The sequence below is a fragment of the Pseudophryne corroboree genome, chromosome 1 (genome assembly GCF_028390025.1).
Source record: "Pseudophryne corroboree isolate aPseCor3 chromosome 1, aPseCor3.hap2, whole genome shotgun sequence".
NCBI classification, from domain to species: Eukaryota; Metazoa; Chordata; class Amphibia; order Anura; family Myobatrachidae; genus Pseudophryne; species Pseudophryne corroboree.
The window spans coordinates 407,673,507-407,699,425 of NC_086444.1; the positions used below are offsets into that span (position 1 = coordinate 407,673,507).

General features: G+C 46.4%; 1 protein-coding gene across 1 annotated transcript in view; it reads left to right on the forward strand.

Annotated features, from left to right (window-relative positions):
* The window catches only part of SSH1 (slingshot protein phosphatase 1), a 215,078-nt gene that overhangs the window by 22,672 nt on the left and 166,487 nt on the right, over positions 1-25,919 (forward strand). Inside the window, exon 2 of the mRNA XM_063913267.1 lies at positions 22,186-22,223. Coding sequence (XP_063769337.1) covers positions 22,186-22,223 — 38 coding nt within the window. The remainder of the gene's footprint in view (positions 1-22,185; positions 22,224-25,919) is intronic.

Genomic DNA, 25,919 nt, shown 5'->3' on the forward strand with positions numbered 1-25,919 from the left:
GACCTCTTGAAGCCAAAAAGGGTGTCGGTACATCACTGCACTCGAGTTCTGGGAAAGATGGTGGCGTCTTACGAGGCAATTCCATTCGGCAGGTTCCATGCAAGGACTTTTCAGTGGGACCTTCTGGACAAGTGGTCCGGGTCACATCTACAGATTCATCAGATGATCAGCCTGTCCCCCAGGGCCAGGGTATCTCTCCTGTGGTGGCTGCAGAGTGCTCACCTTCTAGAGGGTCGCAGGTTCGGCATTCAGGACTGGGTTCTGGTAACCACGGACGCGAGCCTCCGAGGGTGGGGAGCAGTCACACAGGGAAGAAACTTCCAAGGTTTCTGGTCAAGCCAGTAGGCTTGTCTACACATCAACGTGCTGGAATTAAGGGCCATATACAACGGCCTTCGTCAAGGTGAGAGTTTGCTTTGCTACCTACCGGTTCTGATTCAGTCAGACAACATCACTGCAGTGGCTCATGTAAACCGTCAAGGCGGAACAAAGAGCAGAGTGGCAATGGCAGAAGCCAACAGTATTCTTCGCTGGGCGGAAAATCATGTAAGCGCTCTGACGGCAGTCTTCATTCCGGGAGTGGACAACTGGGAAGCGGACTTCCTCAGCAGACACGATCTACATCCAGGAGAGTGGGGACTTCATCAGGATGTCCTTGCAGAGATTGCAAGTCAGTGGGGACTGCCTCAAATAGACATGATGGCGTCACGCCTCAACAAGAAACTTCCGAGATATTGCGCCAGGTCAAGGGACCCTCAGGCGGTAGCAATGGACGCCCTGGTGACACCGTGGGTGTTCCAGTCGGTCTATGTGTTCCCTCCTCTTCCTCTTATCTCCAAGATATTGAGAATCATAAGACGAAGAGGAGTACAGACAATTCTCATTGTTCCAGATTGGCCTCGAAGGGCCTGGTATCCGGATCTGCAGGAAATGCTCACAGAAGATCCGTGGCCTCTTCCTCTCAGAGAGGACCTGTTGCAACAGGGGCCCTGTCTGTTCCAGGACTTACCGCGGCTGCGTTTGACTGCATGGCGGTTGAACGCCGGATCCTAGCGAAAAAGGGCATTCCGGATGAGGTCATTCCTACTCTGATAAAGGCTAGGAAGGACGTGACAGCGAAACATTATCATCGTATATGGAGGAAGTATGTGTCTTGGTGTGAGTCCAGGAATTCTCCTCCGGAAGAATTCCATCTGGGCCGTTTCCTTCACTTCCTACAGACTGGAGTGAATTTGGGCCTAAAATTAGGCTCCATTAAGGTTCAGATTTCGGCCCTATCCATTTTCTTTCAGAAGGAATTGGCTTCTCTCCCAGAAGTCCAGACTTTTGTGAAGGGAGTGCTGCATATCCAGCCTCCTGTGGCACCATGGGATCTCACTTGGAAAGTGGTCATGTTGTTGGCCTTGGCATCGGCAAGGTGAGTGTCTGAGTTGGCGGCTTTATCTCATAAAAGCCCCTATCTGATTTTCCATGTGGATAGAGCGGAGTTGCGGACTCGTCCTCAATTTTTGCCTAAGGTGGTTTCCTCTTTTCATATGAACCAACCTATTGTAGTGCCTGTGGCTGCGCGGGACTTGGAGATTTCCGAGTACCTTGATTTGGTCAGGGCATTGAAAATTTATGTAGCCAGAACGGCTCGGGTTTGGAAAACAGAGGCACTGTTTGTCCTGTATGCAGCCAACAAGGTTGGCGCTCCTGCTTCTAAGCAGACTATTGCTCGCTGGTTCTGTAATACGATTCAGCAGGCTCATTCTACAATGGGATTGCCGTTACCAAATTCAGTAAAGGCCCATTCCACTAGGAAGGTGGGCTCTTCTTGGGCGGCTGCCCGAGGTGTCTCGGCATTACAGCTTTGCCGAGCGGCGACTTGGTCGGGTTCAAACACCTTTGCAAAGTTCTACAAGTTTGATACTCTAGCTGATGAGGACCTCATGTTTGCTCAATCGGTGCTGCAGAGTCATCCGCACTCTCCCGCCCGTTTTGGAGCTTTGGTATAATCCCCATGGTCCTTACGGAGTCCCCAGCATCCTCTAGGATGTAAGAGAAAATAAGATTTTAAACCTACCGGTAAATCTTTTACTCCTAGTCCGTAGAGGATGCTGGGCGCCCGTCCCAGTGCGGACTAAATTCTGCAAGATTTGTATATAGTTTTGGCTTACATAAGGGTTATGTTGCAGTTTTGATCAGTCTCGGGCTGATGCTGTTTTGTTTCATACTGTTAACTGGTTCGTATATTCCATGTTATACGGTGTGGATGGTGTGGGCTGGTATGAATCTTGCCCTTAGATTAACAAAAATCCTTTCCTCATACTGTCCGTCTCCTCTGGGCACAGTTTCTCTAACTGAGGTCTGGAGGAGGGGCATAGAGGGAGGAGCCAGTGCACACCCATATCTAAAGTTCTTTTTAGTGCCCATGTCTCCTGCGGAGCCCGTCTATTCCCGATGGTCCTTACGGAGTCCCCAGCATCCTCTACGGACTAGGAGAAAAAGATTTACCGGTATGTTTAAAATCTTATTTTCTCCCTTCTTCTTAAATTTATATTATTTTAGTAGCTAGTTATGCGTTTTTCAACATCTCGATGGCATTATACACTTTACATGTTTTTCTCAGTTAGCCATTAGGTGACAATGCGACTGTTGTTGCCTATGTAAATAAACAGGGCGGTATTCGCAGTCAAGCAGCAATGCAAGAAGTTGCACGTTTTCTACATTGGCCCAAACGCAACAATGTAATTCTTTCCGCTGTTTTTATTCTGGGTGTGGACAGTTGGGAAGCTGACTGCCTCAGTCACCAGGGTCTTCATCCAGGAGAATATGCTCTACACCCAGAAGTTTTTGAAACACTAGTGCGACGGTGGGGTTGCCCACAGGTGGACCTCATGGCGTCCAGACTGATTCATAAACTTCCTTGGTACGTGTCCAGAGCACGGGATCCTCAGGCAGAAGCAGTGGACCTCGTCTACCTGTTTCCACCATTTTCGATGCTTCCTCAAGTTCTCAAGAAGATCAAGAGAGAATTGGCCACCTTCTGTTGCCACCAGATTGGCCTAGGAGGGATTGGTTTTCTGACCTGCGCTCCCTTCTGTTGGATGATCCGTGGCCACTGCCTCTTTGTTGGATTCTGTTAAACAGGGTCCTTTGTTCCCCCCGATTTTCCGTGACTGCGTTTAACGGGGTGGCTATTGAGGCCATCATCTTGAGCCGTCATGTGTTTCCGGATGCTGTTATTCCTACAGTGTTGCGGGCTAGAAAACCAGTTACAGCAGCCCATGATATTGCATATGGCGTTTGTATGTGGCTTGGTGCGAATGTCACAGTTTTCCCACTGGGTCCTTTCGGCTGTCCCGGTTTATTCTTTTTTTTATTCCAGCAGGGTTGGATTCCGGACTCCGTCTGGGATCCCTGAAGGTTCTGCGTTGTCAATCTCCCAGCGCAGATTGGCGTTTCTTCCTGAAGTTCAGACTTTCTTGCAAGGAGTTCTAGGGCTACAGCCTCTGCTTGTGCCGCTCACAGCACCTTGGGACTTGAATCTCGTGCTTGCTTTCCTCCAGTCTAGTTTCTTTGAAACACTGGAGGAGGTAGACCTCAAATAACTAATATGGAAGATGGTCTTTTTACTGGCATTTGCTTCTACTCGCTTTGTCTTGCAAACCACCTTACCTCATCTTCCACAAAGACAGAACTTCCGAAGGTCATTTCGGCATTCCATGTCAATCAGCTGATTGTGGTCCTGTCATAACGGGATGATTCTGGTACGTCTTCTACTCTCTCTGAATGTAGTACAAACTTTGAAGATTTATGTGACCCGAACAGTGCCCTTACGAAAGTCAGATGCTTTATTTGTTCATTATGATGCACCCCGCTGAGGGTGGCTGGCTACGAAGCAGACTTTGGCACGATGGATTCGCATAATGATTCGTCAGGCTTATCTTCAAAATGCTCAACGGCCGCCGGTGTCCATTTCTGCTCACTCCCCACGTTCTGTAGGGGCATCGTGGGCTGCTAGTTTTGGAGCCACCATTACTCAACTCTGCCGGGTGGCAAATTGGTCTTGTATTCATACTGTTGTTTTTTACAAGCTCGACACGTTTGCGGCTTCTGCTTCTAGTTTTGGCCACCTTGTGTTGCAGGTTCCTCAGCGATCTCCGACCAGGGGCTAAACTTTGGGATGTCCCCAGTGTCAGCATGCTTCAGTGTCCCCCTGTGGCTGACTGAGAAAATGGGATTTTCTCTTACGTCCTAGAGGATACTACGGTCCATTTAGTACCATGGGCTATAGACTGGTCCACTAGGAGCCTTGGGCACTTTTAGAAATCAATAGTGTGTGCTGGTTCCTCCGTCTATGCCTCTCCTACCAGACTCCGTTTAGAAAATGTGCCCGGAGGAGCCGGTCACACTTAGGGAAGCTCCTGAAGACTTTTCTGCATTTATTTTCTGTTTGTTATTTTCAGACAGGGCTGGTTGGCACCAGCCTGTCTGCTTCGTGGGACTTGGGGGGAGGAGGGGGGGACCACACGGCCCAACCTCCTATAGGGTTAATGGTCCCGTTCCCCACTGACAGGACACTGAGCTCCTGAGGGAACCATTCGCAAGCCCCACTACGGCGAGTGTACATTCCTGCAGCACGTCGCCACCCCTAACAGAGCCAGAAGATAAAAGAGTGGTGAGTACTATGCCGGCGTCCCGGTTGGCGGGTCACCGGCTATTATGGCGGCACAAGAGTAGCGCGCAGCTCTGAGTGCAGGCTGCGTCTCCAGGCTCAGATCAGCATTGCTGCACCGCTATGAGGGGCGAGCTGAGCTGTTTTTAAACAATTACCCACACTGGCACAGCCTTACAGGCGCTCTGACCCACTGTTAAGCACCAAAATCACCTCGGCCAGTATAAAAAAAAAAACGGGAAGACCGCTTGCCATTGAGGGGGCGGGGCTTCACTGAGTGGATCCAGCAGCTCACCAGCGCAATTTTCCTTCTGCAGTTTACACAGACAGACTAGCAGGGAAGCGCAGCTCCTCCACAAGGACTCCAGATTACCTCAGTGGTACCAGGGGGTCATAGCAAGGGAGAGGGGAGCAATATTCGAATACTAAGCCCCTATTAAGGGTACTTAGACTGCTACCCAGCTAAGCTTGGTATTAGCTATAAGGGCGCGGTGTGGCTGGCTCCATCATACTGTGTCTCCCTAGAGGGCTCTGTGTGGGTTAACTGTGCTTTTAACCTTTCTCCTGTGTGGGTGTGTTCTTTCACATTTTACAAAATGAGAAAGAGACGCAATACTTAAGACAGTCTGTGGATGACCTGATGAATAGAGATTCAGTGTCCATACCAGCATGTCAGACCCCTACCATTTGTCCACAAAAGCGTACACTGGCCCAAATCCTGCAGACTGACACTGATGATGATGTATCAGACGATGAGGTGAGTGAGGTGGACTCGGGAGGGGGGATGCTGCTCTGTCACAAGGAATACAAGCCCTGATTGAAGCTATTAGAGACGTCCTGCACATTCCTGCCAAAGTGACAGAGGAAGATAAGGAATCTTATTTTAATGTAAAAAAAGAAATCCTCTGCTACTTTCCCTGCATCTAAGGAATTAAATTCCCTATTTGAAGAAACTTGGATTAATCCTGACAAGAAGTTTCAGATCCCTAAAATGTTACTGGCATCCTTCCCTTTTCCTCAGGATGATAAAAAATGGGAAAACCCACCGATTGTTGATGCATCGGTATCTTGGTTGTCACGTAAAATAATCTTACCTGTCCCGGGGGCAGCCTCCTTAAAGGACACGGCTGACCGCAAGATAGAGACCACTCTCAAATCTCTGTACGCAGCTGCGGTGGGTGGCCCCAAAGACCCACTATAGCTTGTGCATGGATCACTAGGGCCATTGCAAAATGGTCAGGTAACCTAATTGAGGGGTTAGATTCCTTACTCAGCGAGAAGATCGTTTTACTCCTACAGCATATACAGGACTCTGCAAATTTTATGGTGGAGGCAATAAAAGAGATAGGCTTGCTCCATGCATGCACCACTGCCATGGCAGTGTCAGCAAGGAGGGGCCTATGGCTACGTCAGTGGACTGCGGATTCCAGAAAAGGTGTGGAAAGCCTACCATTCGCAGGTGAGGCCCTGTTTGGAGATGAGCTGGATACGTGGATATCCAAGGCTACTGCGGGTAAGTCTACATACCTTCCTTCCGCAGCCCCCCAGCTAGGAAGACCTACTCTGGTCCAACTCTGCAGTCCTTCCGGACAGCAAGTTTAAAATAAAACCAAAGGCTCTTCTACAGACTTCAAAGGCAGTAGAGGTAAACCCAGAAAACAAGCAACTGCAGGTTCACAGGAACATAACTCAGGTTCTGTTTCCTCGAAGCCTTCAGCATCACGGTGGACAACACTGCCTGGAAGACAGGCAGGTGGGAGCCTGATTAAGAGATTTCAGTCACATATGGGTGATATCATGCCAGGATCCCTGGGTCAAAGAGCTCATCGCCCAGCGGTACAGACTGGAGTTTTAGGAACTCCCACCTCTCAGATTCTTCAAATCAGGCTTACCAGCTTCTCAGGAGGCAAGTATAATTTTACAGGATGCAATTAAAAAAACTGGTACAGACTCAGGACATTGTTCCAGTTCCACCTCAGCTACAGAACAAAGGTTGTTATTCCAACCTGTTTCTGGTACCGAAACCGGACAGTGCGGTAAGACCCATTTTAAACCTCAAGTCACTGAACCCATATTTACAGGTGTTCAAATTCAAGATGGAGTCCCTGAGAGCGGTGATCTCCGGTATGGAGGAAGGGGAATTCTTGGTGTCTCTGGATATCAAGGATGCGTGCCTTGATATCCCAATCAGGCTTATCTAAGGTTTGCATTACAGGACTGTCACTACCAGTTCCAGGCCCTCCCATTTGGCCTCTCCATGGCAGCGAGGGAGTTTACCAAGGTAATGGCAGATATGATGTTTCTCCTCCGCAAACAGGGAGTGAACATAATCCCATACCTGGACGGTCTGCTGATAAAAACACCATCCAGGGAGCGATTGTTGGACAACATTGCCCTCTCAACTCGAGTACTCTGGGATCACGGGTGGATTCCGAATCTACCAAAATCTCACCTGGAACCAACACGGAGGCTTCCATTCCTGGGGAAGATACTGGATACGGAGGCACAGAAGGTATTCCTTCCATTGGAAAAGGCATTGGTAATGCAGTCAGTGGTGCGGGATGTTCTAAAACCAACCCGGATATCGGTGCATCTATGCATTCGCCTTCTGGGAAAGATGGTAGCCGCTTACGAGGCGCTGCAGTACGGAAGGTTTCACACAAGACCCTTCCAGCTGGATCTGTTGGACAAATGGTCCGGATCGCATCTCCACATGCATCAGAGGATACGTCTGTCACCAAGAGCCAGGATTTCTCTTCTGTGGTGGCTTCAGACTTCTCTCCTGAAAGAGGGTTCAGGATTCAAAATTGCATTCTGCTAACCAAAGACGCAAGCTACAGAGGTTGGGGAGCAGTTACCCAGGGGGAACACTTCCAAGGAAAATGGTCAAGTCACGAAACTAATCTTTCAATCAACATTCTGGAACTAAGGGCCATATACAGCGCCCTTTTACTGGCATTACATCTTCTTCAAGATCCGGCCATCCAGGTTCAGTCAGACAATGTGACGGCGGTAACGTACTTAAACCGACAGGGCGGAACGAAGAGCAGAGCTGCAATGTCAGAGGTAACAAGGATTCTCCTCTGGGCAAAAAGACACGCTGTGGCGTTGTCCGCAATCTTCATTCCGGGAGTAGACAACTGGGAAGCAGACTTCCTCAGCAGACACGACCTCCACCCAGGGGAGTGGGGTCTTCACCCGGAAGTGTTCGGGTGCTTGACACGTCGGTGGGGAATTCCACAAATTGACATGATGGCCTCTCATCTCAACAAGAAGCTCAGGTGGTATTGTTCCAGGTCGAGAGACCCACAGGCAGTGGCGGTGGATGCTCTGGTGACTCCATGGGTATATCAGAGGGTGTATAAGTTTCCACCACTTCCATTGATCCCAAGAATTCTCCAAAGAATAAAAAGGGAAAAAGGTTCAAGCAATTCTCATAGCCCTGGATTGGCCAAGAAGGGCTTGGTACGCGGATCTACTAGAAATGCTCATGGAGGATCTGTGGCCTCTACCTCTTCGAGAGGATCTTCTGCAACAGGGGCCGTTTGTCTATCAAGACTTACCGCGGCTACGTTTGACGGCATGGGGGTTGAGCATCAAATTCTAACTCGGAAAGGCATTCCGGACAGGGTAATTCCTACCTTGATCCGAGCGAGAAAAGGGGTAAACATTACCACCGTATTTGGAGAAAATACGTCTCGGTGTGAAAACAGGAAATTTCCTGCGGTGGAGTTTTAACTGGGACGTTTTCTGCTTTTTCTGCAGTCAGGTGTGCGGTGGACGCACTGGTAACACCTTGGGTGTTCAAGTCGGTGTATGTGTTCCCTCCACTTCCTCTGATACCAAAGGTTCTTCAACTCGTGAGAAGAACAAAGGTTCTGGCAATCCTCATTGCTCCGGACTGGCCAAGGAGGGCTTGGTACGCGGATCTGCTGGATCTTCTGCTGGAAGATCCACAGCCGTTACCTCTTTGGGAGGATCTGCTTCTGCAGGGGTAGTTCGCTTATCAAGACTTACCGCGGCTTTGTTTGACAGCATGGCGGTTGAACGCCAGATCTTAGCTCGGAAGGGTATCCCGAGTGAGGTCATTCCTACCCTGATACAGGCCAGGAAGGGGGTAACGTCTAAGCATTACCATCGCATTTGGAAGAAATATGTTTCTTGGTGTGAGGCCAAGAAGTTTCCGGCGGTGGAGTTTCAACTTGGACGTTTTCTCCTTTTCCTGCAAGCAGGTGTGGATATGGGACTGAGACTGGGCTCCATCAAGGTCCAGATCTCTGCTTTGTCCATCTTCTTTCAAAAACAATTGGCTGTTCTTCCTGAGGTTCAGACCTTTTTGAAAGGGGTTCTGCACATCCAACCTCCCTTTGTGGCGCCTACGGCTCCATGGGATCTTGATGTGGTGTTGCAGTTCCTACAATCTGCTTGGTTTGAGCCTCTATAGGAGGCTGATCTCAAGTTTCTCACGTGGAAGGCGGTCACTTTGTTGGCCTTGGCTTCTGCACGATGCGTGTCGGAATTGGGGGCTTTATCTTGTAAAAGCCCCTATCTGATCTTCCATGACGACAGGGCGGAACTTAGGACTCGTCCACAGTTCCTACCTAAGGTTGTGTCGGCTTTCCACATCAACCAACCTATTGTGGTGCCAGTGGCTACTCACTCCTCAATTACTTCAAAGGCCTTGGATGTAATGAGGACTTTGAAGATTTACGTGAAGAGGACGGCTCGTCATAGGAAAGGTGACTCTGGTTGTCCTCTATGATCCAAAGAAAATTGGATGTCCTGCTTCTAAGCAGTCGATTTCACGCTGGATCAGGTTCACTATCCAGCATGCTTATTCCACGGCAGGATTGCCGTGTCCGAAATCCGTTAAGGCCCACTGTACTCGTAAAATGGGCTCTTCCTGGGCGGCTGCCCCGGGTTTCTCGGCGATACAATCCTGCCGAGCAGCTACTTAGTCTGGTTCGAACACGTTTGTCAAGTTTTACAAGTTCGATACTTTGGCCTCTGATGACCTCAAGTTTGGTCAGGCAGTGTTGCAGGAGCCTCCGCGCTCTCCCTCCTGTACTGGGAGCTTTGGTACATCCCCATGGTACTAATATGGACCCCAGCATCCTCTAGGACGTAAGAGAAAATAGGGTTTTGGTTCCCTACCGGTAAATCCTTTTCTCGTAGTCCGTAGAGGATGCTGGGCGCCCGCCCAGCACTTTGTTTTCCTGCATTGGTTTATGGTTCAGTGTTACCTGGTTCCTAGGTAAGTTCTGCGTTATTTACTTTTTCAGCTGTTGCTGAGTTGTTCCGGCATGTTGGCCGGAGTTTCATGTTTGTGTGAGCTGGTATGAATCTCGCCACTATCTGTGTAATTCCTTCTCTCGAAGTATGTCGTCTCCTCGGGCACAGTTTCTAGACTGAGTCTGGTAGGAGGGGCATAGAGGGAGGAGCCAGCCCACACTATTAAACTCTTAAAGTGCCAATGGCTCCTGGTGGACCCGTGTATTCCCCATGGTACTAATATGGACCCCAGCATCCTCTACGGACTACGAGAAAAGGATTTACCGGTAGGTAACTAAAATCCTATTTTTCTCTATCAGGGTCCATAGTGATCCACAAGATCTACCTTGGGATATAAGGAAGCGACAGCGGAACGGGCACCAAACAGTTACGATTTTCAGACTCCCAGGATGCAATGGGCCTAATTAAGACCTGATCGCTGCTGTGCGTTTTCGCACAGCAGCCGACCAGGTCTGAACTGCGCATGCGCCGGCGCATGCCAGACAGCCGACAACTGTCTCAGCCCTGCGATTGCCTCTGCCTGAGTGAGAGGCAGAGGCGGGAGGGGGCAGGCCGGCGGCGCTTGGCCACCGTTTAGGGGGGACGGACCGCGGCGGCTGCGTGACGTCAAACGCAGCTGCTGTGACACTCGCAGCGACGAGTAGCTCCTGCCAGTGAGCTACTCCTAAAGTACAAAAGCTTTTGTACTTGCGCAGGAGGGGGGGGGGGGGTCGGGCCTGACAGGTGTCTGTAATCATAATTGAAGAGAAAAGTCCAGAAGCAGAGCATTTTTTCCCTCCTTTCCTGGATGCTGTCTCTGGTGGTGTCTGCTAAAGAATTTTGTTTTATTTGATTTATGTTTTGAAAAGCTCAGAAACTCTACTCCGTGATCAAGTAGCTTGGTGGCTGTTGCCCCGCCCTAACACAATATCACCTACTTATGCTTTCTCTTAAGTACTAACTAGCTGAACATTCAAACCATGTGGTCCACCTGTGACTGTTTTGTGTGCAAAGCCATGTGAGGGATTAAGCCTGTCTGCAAAATCTCAGAAAGTGAAAACATTAGTCTCTTACAACAGACTGTGGTAAACTGTACTTTTTGCAACTATATATACAGGATGATTCAAAAGTCGCAGTACACCCTTTTTTTCCAAAATCTGTGCAGGAAATTGGAAAACTGAATAATCCAGTAAGGTATGGGTAGGTGGGCTATCTTTTAGGGTATGTACCGAACATGGGCGCCATCTTGAAATCGTCCATATTGAATCTTAAGTCAGTTTTCCCATTTCCTGCACAGTCTTTGAAACAAAAGGGTGTAGTGCGACTTTGACAAGGGTGTATTGCGACTTTTGAATCACTCTGTATATTAAATACAGACATTCATGAGTGTCATTAACTACTGTATATAAGCAGTTACTGACCAGTCCCTAACCTGTGTATCAACTTAACATCTTAGTTGTTTTTTTCTGTCAACAAATGATCTATTGTCTAATAGTTTGATTTTGATGCATAGTGAAGATGTGAGAGATACAGTATTAATGGCAAACCTTGAAGGTTTAGTTTATGGTGCAAAATAACCAGATGGCAGGAAGCTTAGTTTCAGAGGAAATATCCTGAGGTTAAACATGAGTTTAGGTCACATCCTGGGTGAGTACAGTGATGTTGTCTTGTTGTCCTTGCAGTTGTTTTCTTTAGGTGTTTGTATATGTTTGATAACTGAGCTAAACTTAAGGTGTTATGATTTTTACTATATAGTCAAAATCATAAGAAACTTTAGTGCATATTGCACCGCGTGTACACAACTTGCGATACCGATGCGCGGCTCCGCGGGATCGGAAACCCAAGCAATAAATAGACTGTGCAGGCAAGTCAATTTTGACTATCTCGTGTAAAAGATCGTCAAAATTGTCACTTAGCCAAAATCGGTATCGCAAGCACAGTCAACTTTGCTTGCGATATCGACCACAGTCCATGTCACATAGTGAGAATCGGGCATAGCCCGAATCTCACCGTGTGTATGGACCTACATGCCAGTTGTCATCCTAAGGTTCAATTATGTGGTGGGGGACAAGATTTGCTTCTGTTTGCCCACATATTTTGTGATTAGCAGCCACCAGCACTAGTTTTGTTTATTACATTGACCATAAATAATTTGAAGTGGTACTGGACCACCAACCCAGGGCACCCCTGCAAGTGTCCCTAGTCAACCCAGGGTTCCACAGCACACAGTTCGAGAACCAGTGGGTTAAGGTTTACTTAGCAGACATACTGCCCTTTTGCTATAATCAAACATTGTGTCTCCCAGTGTAAATTCTTACAGGCTGATTCAGTTATGGGCAATATGCCATTGAATATCATTGCAATATTTGGCTGTGCACATATTTGCACATTATGGTACCCCCAATGTTGCTACTATTCCTGTACATCTCAGGGTTGAGGAAAAGTAGCTATGTTACAAACCGCAGTATTGCCCTTTCAGAGGGCCACATCCTGGCCATCGTGTTTGATTGATTTTAGCCCCAGAATGTTCATTAACAATTTGTTTTGAAACTCTCCAGTGTTTTTTATGTTTGGTGTTGTTCAAAATATGATTTACATTTTATAACCAACATGACTAAAGGAAAATAATAACTTCTGGCATTAGACATGCAACAACAAAAACTAGTAAACACGTTTGACACAGCAATTCTTAAAGTGCCAGCATATAAAAATGAATAATAAATGAGCGTTTTTTGTGATGAAGTTGTATGGGAATGTCAAGATTCCAAGTTTTATAGACACTATTTTTATATATGGTATGTAATCATCACCTTATAGCAGGATGCAGTTAATTTGCCGGCTGTCGGGATCCCGGAGCTTAGGATACCAACACCTGAATCCCTACAGCCGACAATTGCGACAGCTGGAATCCCGGTAACAGGGCTATTCCCAATTGTGGGTTTCCACAACACCCATAGAATGGGATTAAAACCTGCAGTGAGCCACCAAGCCTGCAGCATGGCGAGCGCAGCAAGGCCACAAGGGGACTCTTTGCGCTCGATCCGCCAGCATACTGGCGGCCGGGATGCAGTTGTCGTTATACTGACGGCCAGCAATCATTCTAATCACATTATAGCTTTTTATAGCCAGTATTTGTTAGACATGTTGGGGAGGGAATTCAATTGCACACCAATCAGCAGAGATGAGTCCCCAAACTCGCATGCAGACAGGGAAATAAATAAATGTAACAATCTCGCTAGCGCTTCAGATTGTCCAACAGAAGATGATTAATTTCTCTCCAACAGGAATTGTCTATATGTGTAAGGGTCATTAGGTCAACCACTATTGGTCGACCTAGTCATTTATGTCGACATGGAAAAAGGTCAACATGAGTTTTTTTACTTTTTTTGGTTGTCGTTTTCTTTGTAAAGTGACGGGGAACCCCAATTAGTACCGTGTCCCATCGCAGCTTCCGGCAAGGTGTCTTGCTCCTCTACCGCTGCGCTCGGCACAGGTTACTCCCAATCGTAGTCCACGTGGATCGTAAAGAATGAAAAGGTAAAAAAAAAAAATGGGGAAAAAAATGAAAAATGCATGTTGACCTTTTTCCATGTTGACCTAGTACATGTCGACCTAATGACCGTATCGCATCCATATATAAAAAAAGAGAAACACAATAGTGTATTACTGTCAGAGACTAATTACAGGCTCCACATGAAATGGTGATTAAGACAGTCCCATCTAAAAGATAGAGGTTCCCATGTTCCGCTCTAGATACCAGGGATGTGCTGAGTTATGGAGATTCTCACATGTATGCTTACTTCAACAAAGTTGGAGCTATGCACAAAAAGGTTTCTTTGACTTGTTTTCTGCTCCCGGATGATAGTGTTAGTAAATATTATTTGACTCGTGTATATATGAAATATAGGGCTTAATTCAGACCTGATCACAGCAGCAAATTTTTCTCTAATGGGCAACATGTTCAGAGAGAGTTAGATTTGGGTGGATTATTTTGTTTCTGTGCAGAGTAAATACTGGCTGCTTTATTTTTACACTGCAATTTATATTTCAGATTGAACACACCCCACCCAAATCTAACTTTCTCTGCACGTTACAGTGCACATGGTTTTGTCCATTAGAGAAAAATGTTGCTGCTGCAATCGGTCTGAATTAGGCCCATGATAACAAAGATAGACCCAATTGTGATAGAAGCCATTAAGAACAAAAAGTAAATAATTAAAAAAATACAGGGTATGGTCGTACCGTATAGATGGAAACAGCAAATTACTGAAAAAGATGGAACCCTGGTAAGCACCTTCAGTAGGTATATGTGTACAGACTGCCGAACCCCCACCAGAAATTAATCCTCTACTGTTGGACAATATGAAGCAACAAGTGAGATTTACATTTCTTTTTCACTAGCATCCATAAGGGATATTGAGAGAAATTAGTACGATGGGGTATAGACGAGGTCCAAAGGAGCCAGTGCACCGTAAATTTCTTCAAGTGGGTGTGCTGGCTCCTCCCCTCTATGCCCCCTCCCACAGGAAGTTTAGAAAAAAGTGCTCTCAGGAGAGGATGCTGTTCAGCGGGGCACTGCGCCTTGGCTGTCACAGCCGCAGCACGCCGCACACTCCTAACGCTGCCTGAAGGTGACATCGGTGGTGAGTACAAACCGGGGGGCCCGCTATGGGGGTCCCCCGGTTCAAAGTGCGGCTAACCACGGGCGCGGCGTATGGGACCCTCCTGGGGGGGGGGGGGTCCTGCTAAGATCCCCCATGTAGAACTGGCACAAAAGGGCTTGACTAGCACTTGTGTGATGGTTTAAGCTATGAAGGAGACTTTGCCAGTATAAATATTCTTTATAGCTCCGGCGCCATTAGAGGGGGCGGCGCTAACTCAGAGCGGGACCTGAGGCATTTCGGCGCCTTCCTCTTCTTACAGCAGCATCTACAGCACACTCAGCGCTTCCTGCCTCACAAGACATGCTGGAAACTGGTACAGGGTGTAGCAAAGGGGGAGAGCCACTTGTGTACACGGGGTAATTCAGACCTGGTTGCACACAGGCTATTTTTTGCACTGCTGCGACCAGGTAATCGCCACCTACAGGGGAGAGGGTAAGGGCTTTGCAGGGGTGCGATGGGCTGTGCAGTGAGCTGCACAAACCAAAGTTTGTGCAGTTTCTGCACAGCCCAGGACTTACTCACCTGCTGTGATGATCCAGGAAGCAGCTGACGTCAGGGACACTCCTCTGCAATGGCCAGACACACCTGCGTTTCTTCCGACACTCCCAGAAAACGGTGAGTTGCTGCCCAGGAACGCCTTCTGCCTGTCATTCTTCATAGAAGCCGTCGCTCTTCGGTGAGCCCCGTCAACGGGCAATGACGCGCCTGCGCATTGCGGCCCGCACGCATGCGCAGTTCAGATCCATTTGCACGGCTGCGAGAAAATGTAGCGTGTGAACGGATCTGAATGACCTCCACTATCCTGATCCTCTGTAGGACTTAAATTGTTAGTATTTACTGTGTATAGAAAGCTGACAGCCTCACTGGGGCTGAACAGCTCAGGGTGTGCTGGTGTCCTCTCATCTGTGTCTTCTCTCACAGATGAGACACAGACAGGCTTGCATTATCACTGTCTGTGTGTATGTGTATGTTATTGTGCTTACTCTGAAATATGGGTAAACACAAACTGCAGTGTATGACACACCAGATTCTCTCCATTATATAATTATTCTGTTTCCTGTGAACAATGCAGTCAATTTTCACAAATCAGCGAAGGGGCTGGGGGAGAAGGTCCAGAGCCCCACTGGTTAGGGTCTCTTAAGACCATGATGTCTGATATGTCATCTCAGCTCACTGCAAATGTGCAGAAAACTCAGCTACAACAAGCTGTTGCAGATTTAGCCGCTAGGGCAGATGCACAGCCCCTCCTTTCTCATGTAGGTCCACAGAAGCGTGGTTTACCTGCTCTGCTATCAGATTCAGATGATGATATTCAAGATGATGGGGATGACATGGATCCCGTTAGTGGGGATCCCGATTCTACTCAGGGTATTGAACCCCTCATTTTGGCTATAAGGGACATGTTAAAGCTCCCTCTAGAGGACGCTGCATCACAGCAGTCAGTTTTCTTTGTCCAAAACAAGCCCAATGTTACTTTCCCTGATTCTCCAGAGTTAGATGACTTATTCAAGCAGGCCTGGAAAAATCCAGACAAAAAATGCCAATTTTTTTTTGCGCACTTTCCCATTTGCTCCTGAAGGTAAAATGTTTGGGGAGGAACCCCCTGCGGTGGATGTCTCAGTCTCTCGCCTGTCTAAGAAGGCGGTGCTGCCTGCCCCGGGCTCCTTTACTATGAAGGATCCTGGGGATAGAAAGATAGTCTACCCTAAAATCTCTATACACAGCAGCCAGCCTTTCACAAAGACCTGTCATTACGGGTTGCTGGATGACCCATGCTATTCATTCTTGGGCCACGCAAATTCAGGAGGGCCTCACTGGGGATATGCCCTTCGTTACTATGGTAACCCTTCTGAAGCACATTCAGGGCACTACCCGTGTCCTCTTTGATTACCGCAAGGAGATGAGGAACATTAATGCTCGGACGTTTGCCATGGCAGTGTTGGCGCGCAGGGCCTTGTGGTTGCGTCAGTGGATTGCGGACACAGAATCCAAACGTAATGTGGAATCCCTCCCCCTTTCTGGGGAATGGCTTTTTGGGGTTGAACTGGATGCATGGATTTCCAAGGTTACGGCTGGGAAATCCATGTTTCTCCCCTCTGGGGCCCCGCCGGCGAGACGCTCCTAAATGGGGCCGTCTGTCCAGTCCTTTCGGTCTCGCACATTTCGATCAAAGGCCAGAGGTGCCTCCAATACGACTAGAGGCACCAGAGGTAAGTCCAGAAAATCTGTAAGTACCAGTTCTCAGGAACAGTCCACCAGTTCTGCGTCCACTAAGGTCTCAGCATGACGGTGCCCACCCACCTCAAGGGGACCTCGAGGTGAGAGCCCGACTGCGTCACTTCAGCCGCGTCTGGGAGACCTCCTGGCCAGGATGCCTGGATCAGAGAGCTCGTTTCCCAGGGCTACAAGCTGGAGTTCGACAGTACTCCCAAGACCCCCCCCCCCCCACACACACACACACACACACACACACACACACACACACACACACACACACACACACACACACACACACACACACACACACACACTATTTTTCAAATCAAGCTTACCAGCTTTTGAGGATATGCAAGTTACATTGCAACAGGCTATCCGAAAGTTGGTCCAGTCCCACGTTATTGTTCCAGTACCACTACCGCAACGCGGCAAGGGGTTTTACTCAAACCTGTTTGTGGTGCCGGACGGTTCGGTCAGACCCATTTTGAATCTGAAATCCTTGAATCCTTATTTGAGGATGCTCAATTTCAAAATGGAATCCCTGCGAGCAGTGATTGTGGGCCTGGAAGAACAGAAATCTATGGTCTCTTTGTCTATCAAGGACTCCTATCTCCAGATTCCGATTTGGCCTCCTCATCAGGTGTACCTGTGGTTTGCCCTGCTGGACGATCACTGCCAAGTCCAGGCACTGCCCTTCGGCCTGTCTACAGCCCCGAGGGTATTCATGAAGGTGATGGTGGAGATGATTCTTCAGCTTCGGGTCCAGGGGGTCAATGTGGTCCCTTATCTGGATGATCTTCTGATAAAGGCAAGATCCAGGGAGCTTTTGCTGCTTCATATCGATCGCACCATCCGTCTTCTGTCCGACCATGGGTGGATTCTCAACCTACAGAAGTCCCACCTGGAGCCAACTCAGAGGCTCCTTTTCCTGGGGATGTTGCTGGATACTGTGGCCCAGAAGGTGTTTCTACCAGAGGACAAGGCGAAAACGCTTCAGGAGATGGTCCGTATGGTGCTCCGACCTACTTGAGTGTCCGTACATCTTTGCATAAGATTGTTAGGAAAGGTGGTTGCCTCATACGAGGTGATCCTGAATGGGAGGTTCCATGCCAGAACGTTTCAGTTGGATCTCCTGAGCAAGTGGTCTGGATCGCATCTCCAGATGCACCGGATGATTCAGCTGTCACCTCAGGCCAGGATTTCCCTTTTGTGGTGGCTACAGTCCTCCAATCTTCTGGAGGGCAGAAGTTTCGGTATCCATGATTGGACCCTACTAGTGACCGATGCGAGTCTGAGAGGATGGGGAGCTGTCACCCAAGGGGCGCAGTTCCAGGACAGGTGGTCAGCCCACGAAAGCCTCCTTCCAACAACATTCTGGAACTTCGGGCGATCTACAATGCTCTTCTTCAGGCCCCTCCTCTGCTCAAGGATCAAGCGATCCAGGTACAGTCGGACAACGCCATGGCGGTGGCGTATGTCAATCGACAAGGAGGGACAAAAGCAGAGCCTGCATGCGAGAGGTGTTGGAGATACTCCTCTGGGCGGAAAGAAATGCAAGAGCCATGTCAGCAATCTTCATTCCGGGTGTGGACAACTGGGAGGTGGACTTCCTGAGTCGTCACAATCTCCACCCGGGGGAGTGGGGGGCTCCACCATCAGGTGTTCCAGCAGATCATCGACTGGTGGGGTTGCAATCAAATAGACATGATGGCTTCTTGTATCAACAAGAAACTTCCCTGGTATTGCTCAGGGACCCTCAGGCGAGGGCAGTGGATGCATCGCCTTGGCCGTACCGGTTGGTCTACCTGTTTCCTGCGATCCCATTGCTCCCAAGAGTGCTAAACCGTATCAGGAATCAGGGTGTCCAGGCAATTCTAATTGCCCCGGATTGGACTCGGAGGGCGTGGTATGCAGATCTTCTGGACTTGTTCGTCGAAGACCCTTGGCCTCTACCACTCAGAAGAGATCTTCTTCAACAAGGACCGTTCGTCTACCCGGACTTACGGCGACTTCGTTTGACGGCATGGAGATTGAGCGGAACATCCTAGCTCACAAGGGCCTTTCCAAGAAGGTTATTGCAACCATGGTTCAGGCCAGGAAAGCTGTGACGTCAAAAACACTATCATATCTGGAGAAGATGTGTCTCTTGGTGCGAGGAACGCACGTATTCACCTGCAGAGTTTCACTTGGGACGTTTCCTATGTTTCCTGCAGGCTGGTGTGGATAAGGGCTTACGTCTGGGTTCCATTAAGGTCCAGATTTCAGCTCTCTCAATTTTTTTTCAGAAGAAATTGGCAGTGTTGCCAGAAGTTCAGACCTTCTTGCAAGGGGTACTCCACATACAGCCTCCCTTTGTGCCGCCTACGGCATATGTAGTGTTGGAATTTCTACAGTCCTCCTGGTTTGAACCTCTGATGACGGTAGAAGACAAGTACCTCACGTGGAAGACTGTGATGTTACTGGCCCTGGTTTCTGCTCGACGTGTCTCGAAATTGGGGGCCTTATCGTGTAAAAGTCCGTACTTGGGGGGTCATTCCGAGTTGATCGCTAGCTGAAAATGTACGCTGCGCAGCGATGAAGCAAAAACCCGGCACTTCTGCGCATGCGGCGCAATGCGCACGCGCGTCGTACTTTCACAACGGTCGATGCAGTTTCACACAAGGTCTAGCGAAGCTTTTCAGTCGCACTGCTGGCCGCAGAGTGATTGACATGAAGTGGGCGTTACTGGGTGTCAACTGACCGTTTTCAGGGAGTGTTCGAAAAAACGCAGGCATTCCAGCAAAAAACGCAGGCGTGGCTGGGAGAACGCAGGGCGTGTTTGTGACGTCAAATCCGGGACTGAACAGTCTGAAGTGATCGCAAGCTAGGAGTAGGTCTGGAGCTACTCTAGAACTGCACAATTTTTTTTTGTAGTCGCTCCGCGATCATTTCGGTCGCACTTCTGCTAAGCTAAAATACACTCCCAGAGGGAGGCGGCTTAGCGTTTGCATGACTGCTAAAAACTGCTAGCGAGCGATCAACTCGGAATGACCCCCTTGGTGTTTTACAAGGACAGTGCGGAGCTCCGGACTAGACAGCAGTTCCTGCCGAAGGTTGTCTCCGCGTTTCACCTGAATCAACCTATTGTAATTTCGTCCAGTTCTGACACTTCTGCTCCTCCGGAGGCATTGGATGCTGTGCATGCCTTGAAGATCTATGTCAAGCGCACGGCTCGGGTCAGAAAAACGGATTCCTTGTTTGTGCTCTATGATGTGCAGAAAACGGGTTGCCCTGCTTCAAAGCAATCCATTGCTCGTTGGATTAGGCTTACTATCCAACAGGCCTATGTGTCGACAGCCTTACCTGTTCCTAAGTCTCTGAAGGCCCACTCTACAAGGTCCATGGGCTCTTCCTGGGTGGCTGCCCATGGAGTCTCGGCCTTGCAACTATGCCGAGCCGCTCCCTGTCGGGGAAGAACACCTTTGTGAAGTTCTACAAGTTTGATACCCTGGCCAAAGAGTATACCCAGTTTGGGCAGGTGGTGCTGTAGCAGTCTCTGCACGTTCCCGCCCGTTCTGGAAGCTTTGGGACGTCCCCATCGTACTAGTTTCCCCCAATATCCCTTATTGATGCTAGAGAAAATAGTATTTTAATACCTACTGGTAAATCCTTTTCTCGTAGTCCATAAGGGATATTGGGCGCCCGGCTCAGTGCGTTGACTTTTCTGCAGGTTCTTGTTCTATAGTTACCTGTTCAGCTGGTTGTTTTATGTTAGTGGTATGCTGGTATGTGAATCTCACCACCTTTTGTTATCATGTTCCTTCTCTCATATATGTCCTTTTTACCTATAACTGCCTGTGGGAGGAGGCATAGAGGAGAGGAGCCAGCACACCCAGTTGTACTGGCTCCTTTGGACCTCATCTATACCCCATTGTACTAGTTTCCCCCAATATCCCTTATGGACTACGAGAGAATGGTTTACCGGTAGGTATTAAAAGCCTATTTTTTCAATTGTTGCTCCGTTCAGATGCGCTGAGTCGCGGGAAGACACATTTCTGCTCGCAGCCCCGGTGCGTTCGCATCTATTAGTTTAGTCGTGTTTAGCTGCTTTACGTGGCTAAACCCGACACTAATGGGCGTGATAAGGGGCATCAGTTGAATATCGCCCCTGCGATCTCCCATCACTTTAGCCAGGAGATCGTGCGGCGATACCATTAGAATTCTCCCCATATGCTGCAAAAACAGTGCATATCCCAGGAATGGGACTTTAGAGGTCAGTTAGGCAATATCCCATTTACTATACTTCTTGATAAAATGTGATGCTTTGTATTGCAATATAGTGCATTTTACATAACATTTGTAGCTTATTAAATATTTAATTGATACTCAACTGATATTAAGCGTATTTATTATACAGTAAAAGTAAAAGAAACTGGGTGTGGTGTCTGCCCATGGCTTGGCTGTGACAGCCATACTGTATACTGCCTAAGGTCTGTTAGATCTTGTGAAATTGCTTTGTAGCGTAGGGAGAATGCAGAGGAAATTAAATATTTATGACATGCAACTAATGTTGTGCAAGGGTTAATCTGTAATGAACAAATATATTTCACATAGCTAGCTTTTAAATATGTGTGTTTATATATTTGTATGAGACCAACATTTCTTTACATTAGTTATATCCCTTCACTTAGTACACACACACACACACACACACACACACACACACACACACACACACACACACACACACACACACACACACACACACACACACATCTGGTTTCTTGTAATGTGGGACCAATAATCCTGTAAACAAAACAAAAAAGTAAAAGATTTTTTTTTTATGAATCCCAGTAGTATGTGTAATCATTAACTGGACAGATTTCCATTCTAAATAATGTGATGTGGTGTGAAATGGATTATACAGTATGATTATTTATAATGCCAAAAAATTGCTGTGTCTGGCTATTTTAAATGTGTATGTACTACAGTATTTAGTTTTAATGGGTATCCTAGGAGAAAAAGGACAAGGACACGGTATGCTGTGCTGGTTAAGGAAATACACACCCTATGAACATGTAAATGTGCTTTCCCGGATATGGCCTTGTAAAAAAACAGGTAAAGTGTAAATATTCTTTCTGTGCATGTTTTCTAGCTGTAAACCTTTCTGGAACAGCTTTGGCGCTCAAAATATAAACAATCTAATAGTTTAATACGTGGCTAGACATAATAGTTTATATTTCCATGATGCAGAGAATAATAAAATGACAAACTGAACGTTGTTCTAATAAGTATATGATTATGGTCAAATGATCACAAATGACATTAAATGCTGTCTATGTTCAAAATTCGAAGTACAAATAGTTCATTCATATTTTAATGTTTTGCTTACAGGAGTTTGGGAATGATGAAGATCGAAGGACAAACCTGAGGTAAGTATTACTTTTGAAGGTCTGAAGATGAGCATACCATTGAAAGTGACTTATAAAGTAACTATTTCATGTTCTTTTTAAATGCTTGTGCCGATACCTTGTGATTTTTGAAGCCATGAAAAATATGATTATTTTATTTTGTATAAGAAAAAAATATAAAACCCTAGGGGAGGGACTTGCATACCATTTTTATACCGCTTTCACATCGCCAATATAACCTGGTATGTTGCCAGATTGACTGGTTTGAGGTGCAGTGTGAAAGAGGTATGTTAAAATTTCTTGATTGACCTGGTTTTTCAACCCGTGAATAAAGCAGGCTTATTCCCTGGTTGAACTGCAGTGTGAATGGGTTGCCAAGGTCGATGCCACCCGGGATCCGTTCACACTATAGGGAGAGGTGGCTCATGGAGATGATCTGATCTCCAGGCGTCGCCTCCGTACACGTCACCAACCCGGCAATATGCCGGTTTGATGCCGCCAATCTGAAAAAGGTCTCAAGCTGTTCGCACCCGTGAAGGAGCCGCACAGAAGTCCCGGGTGCAACCCATTATGGCGATGTGAAAGGGAATTATTTTTAAGCACTTTTATAGAGCTAAATTCACATAACTATTTTAAGGACATGAATTGTGGCAATTGTAACTTGTGTTTCTCATTCAGACAGTAATTACAGTTTGCTACTTGAAAATGTTTTTAATTGTTATTAATGGAGCAGCAGGTTGCTCAAGAGAACTATTATGAACACTGTAAATCAGAGTTATTATGTATATAATAACAAGTGTTGGAAAGACCTCTGTGAATATGATTGCCACATCGGGGGAACGATCTCATCTATTGCTATCAGTCAGCACTTTTTATTTTTCCTGATTTCTCGTTTTCACCATTTTCTTGAACTTCTGAAATCTGAAGGTTTTGGCTGAATCCTTCGTTGACGAAGCTTAGGAAAGTGAAATGCGCATAGGCATTGCTATGCGCTGTCTGCACTGTTACTAATTTGTATATTTAAATCCTGTGTATCTTATGATTCAACATATAAATTAAATGTCAGAAAGGGTTACTATGCAGTGCTATAAAATTATGCTGGCAATATATATGTGAGCAAGAGGAGATTTATTCCCAAATGTCAGTGTTTGTTCAAATCCTTATTATATGGGATATGTGAATACCTGTGATTTTTCTTCCCTGTTAAGGAAAGCTATCCAGGGCATCAGTTAGACTGAAGTCCACCTGCTAACAACTTAATAATTTACATTTAAATCGTGGCAATTTATATAAAATTCACTGAGTAAAAATAAACTCTTTAGCATGGGAATTTATACCTGTGTTGCTAAGGGCAATATCAGCCAAATATCTATATAACAATAAACAATCAAATTATTGTTTGTGTATATGAGAAAATACCATACAATAGCAATTGAGTTTGTTTTATATTCAAGTAAAAGTGTGCTAGGAATACAGATATATATATATATATATATATATATATATAGACACTATTCCTGATAAATAGAGTCTGAATAATTCAGCAAGACACAATAGTACTGGAATATCAGCTGTGATTATTCAGCATTCAATATACATTACCACCCAGTAATGGAAAGCAGAAATATATTTTATATTGCTGTATTGGTATAATTATCCCTAGTGTATTACTGAAAAATAACTAATATTATACTGTGATTACTGAACAAGGAATTTGCAAATATCATGCGAATATTGTTACATGTGTAATCCTCAATGCATATCACTGACAAAAAAAAGTAACTGGCTATGTGAAGAATCATAAATAAATTTATCACATTACAGGTACATGATTAAGTTATACAATAAAGACAGGGCACTGGCAAAACTTTTGAATCATATTTATCAAAAAACTAATTAGGTATTGTTGTGCGCTACCTGCACTGTTAACATTTTATATACATTAAATCCTGTGTCGTCTTATGGCATAATTTATCAAACAGGTATTAAAGGGGTTAATCAATCAGCATTGAGATCAATAGTGGCCATGTGTATATATAAGAATGTAATAAGGGGAGGTTTATCTCCCAATGTTATGTTTCAATTCCTATAGTACCAGCAAAACACAATGCTGATAATATTGTTACTAATTAATTGTCTCAAATAGTCATTGATTAATCTGATATACATGTGATAGAATCAGATTGTTATGCCTTATTATTACTTTTTCAGTCAGGAGAGTTATATCAGGCACTAGATGGATTGCATTCATCAGTAATCTCACATCATATATTCTATCAGTGGCAATTTACATCATAAACAGTGTTTAAGAGCAAGTGATATAAAGAGGCAAATATATACCCGTACTATTTGAGTTAGGGTAACATGAGCCTGACAGTAATATATGAATAGATAATAAAACTGCTTTATGGATGCATGAGGAAGAAATAACACATTAACACTATAGTCTGCTTAAAATACCAACTATGGGAGGTCCTTAAAGGGTTAAGAAATATAGATCTGTACTCTTGGCCCCATTCTTGAAAAAAAAATATAGCTGGAATAAACCAGCAATAGTGAGTATCAGTGGTAATTTTAGCTGGTATCATCCCACATTTAGAGAGCAGGAAGATACATTACTATCCAGCAATTTAAAAACACGAATATAGTCCACATTACAGGGTTGTTCTAAACACTTTCACTATATTACCCAACAGCAACAAATGTTGCATTTTGATCATTGAACCAAGAATTTGTCAACATTATGCAAACATTGCTACATTAGTAACCCTTTATATAAATCACTGTCAAAAAAATAAGATTTTAAACCTACCGTTAAATTTTCTCCTAGTCCGTAGAGGATGCTGGGGACTCTGTAAGGACCATGGGGTATAGACGGCTCCGCAGGAGACATGGGCACTGTAAAGCTTTAGAATGGGTGTGCACTGGCTCCTCCCTCTATGCCCCTCCCCCAGACCTCAGTTAGGACTGTGCCCAGAGTAGACTGACCGTTCGAGGAAAAGGATTTTGTTATCTAAGGGCGAGATACACACCAGCCCACACCATACACACCGTACAACGTGGTATACAATAACCAGTTAACAGTATGAGCAAAACAGCATCAGCCATAGGCTGATCTCAACTGTAACTTAACCCTTACGTATGCAATAACTATATACAAGTCTTGCAGAATGTTTCCGCACTGGGACGGGCGCCCAGCATCCTCTACGGACTAGGAGAAAAAGATTTACCGGTAGGTTTAAAATCTTATTTTCTCTTATGTCCTAGAGGATGCTGGGGACTCCGTAAGGACCATGGGGTTTATACCAAAGCTCCAGAACGGGCGGGAGAGTGCGGATGACTCTGCAGCACCGACTGAGCAAACACGAGGTCCTCATCAGCCAGGGTATCAACTTGTAGCACTTTAGCAAAAGTGTTTGACCCCGACCAAGTAGCTGCTTGGCCAAGTTGTAATGCCGAGACGCCTCGGGCATCCGCCCAAGAAGAGCCCACCTTCCTAGTGGAATGGGCCTTTACTGAATTTGGTACCGGCAAACCAGCCGTAGAATGAGCCTGCAAAATCGTGTTACAGATCCAGCGAGCAATAGTCTGCTTAGATGCATGAGTGCCAACCTTGTTGGCTGTATACAGGACAAACAGTGCATCTGTTTTCCTAACCGTAGCCATTCTGGCTAATAAAATCTTTAAGGCCCTGACTACCTCAAGGGACTTGGAATT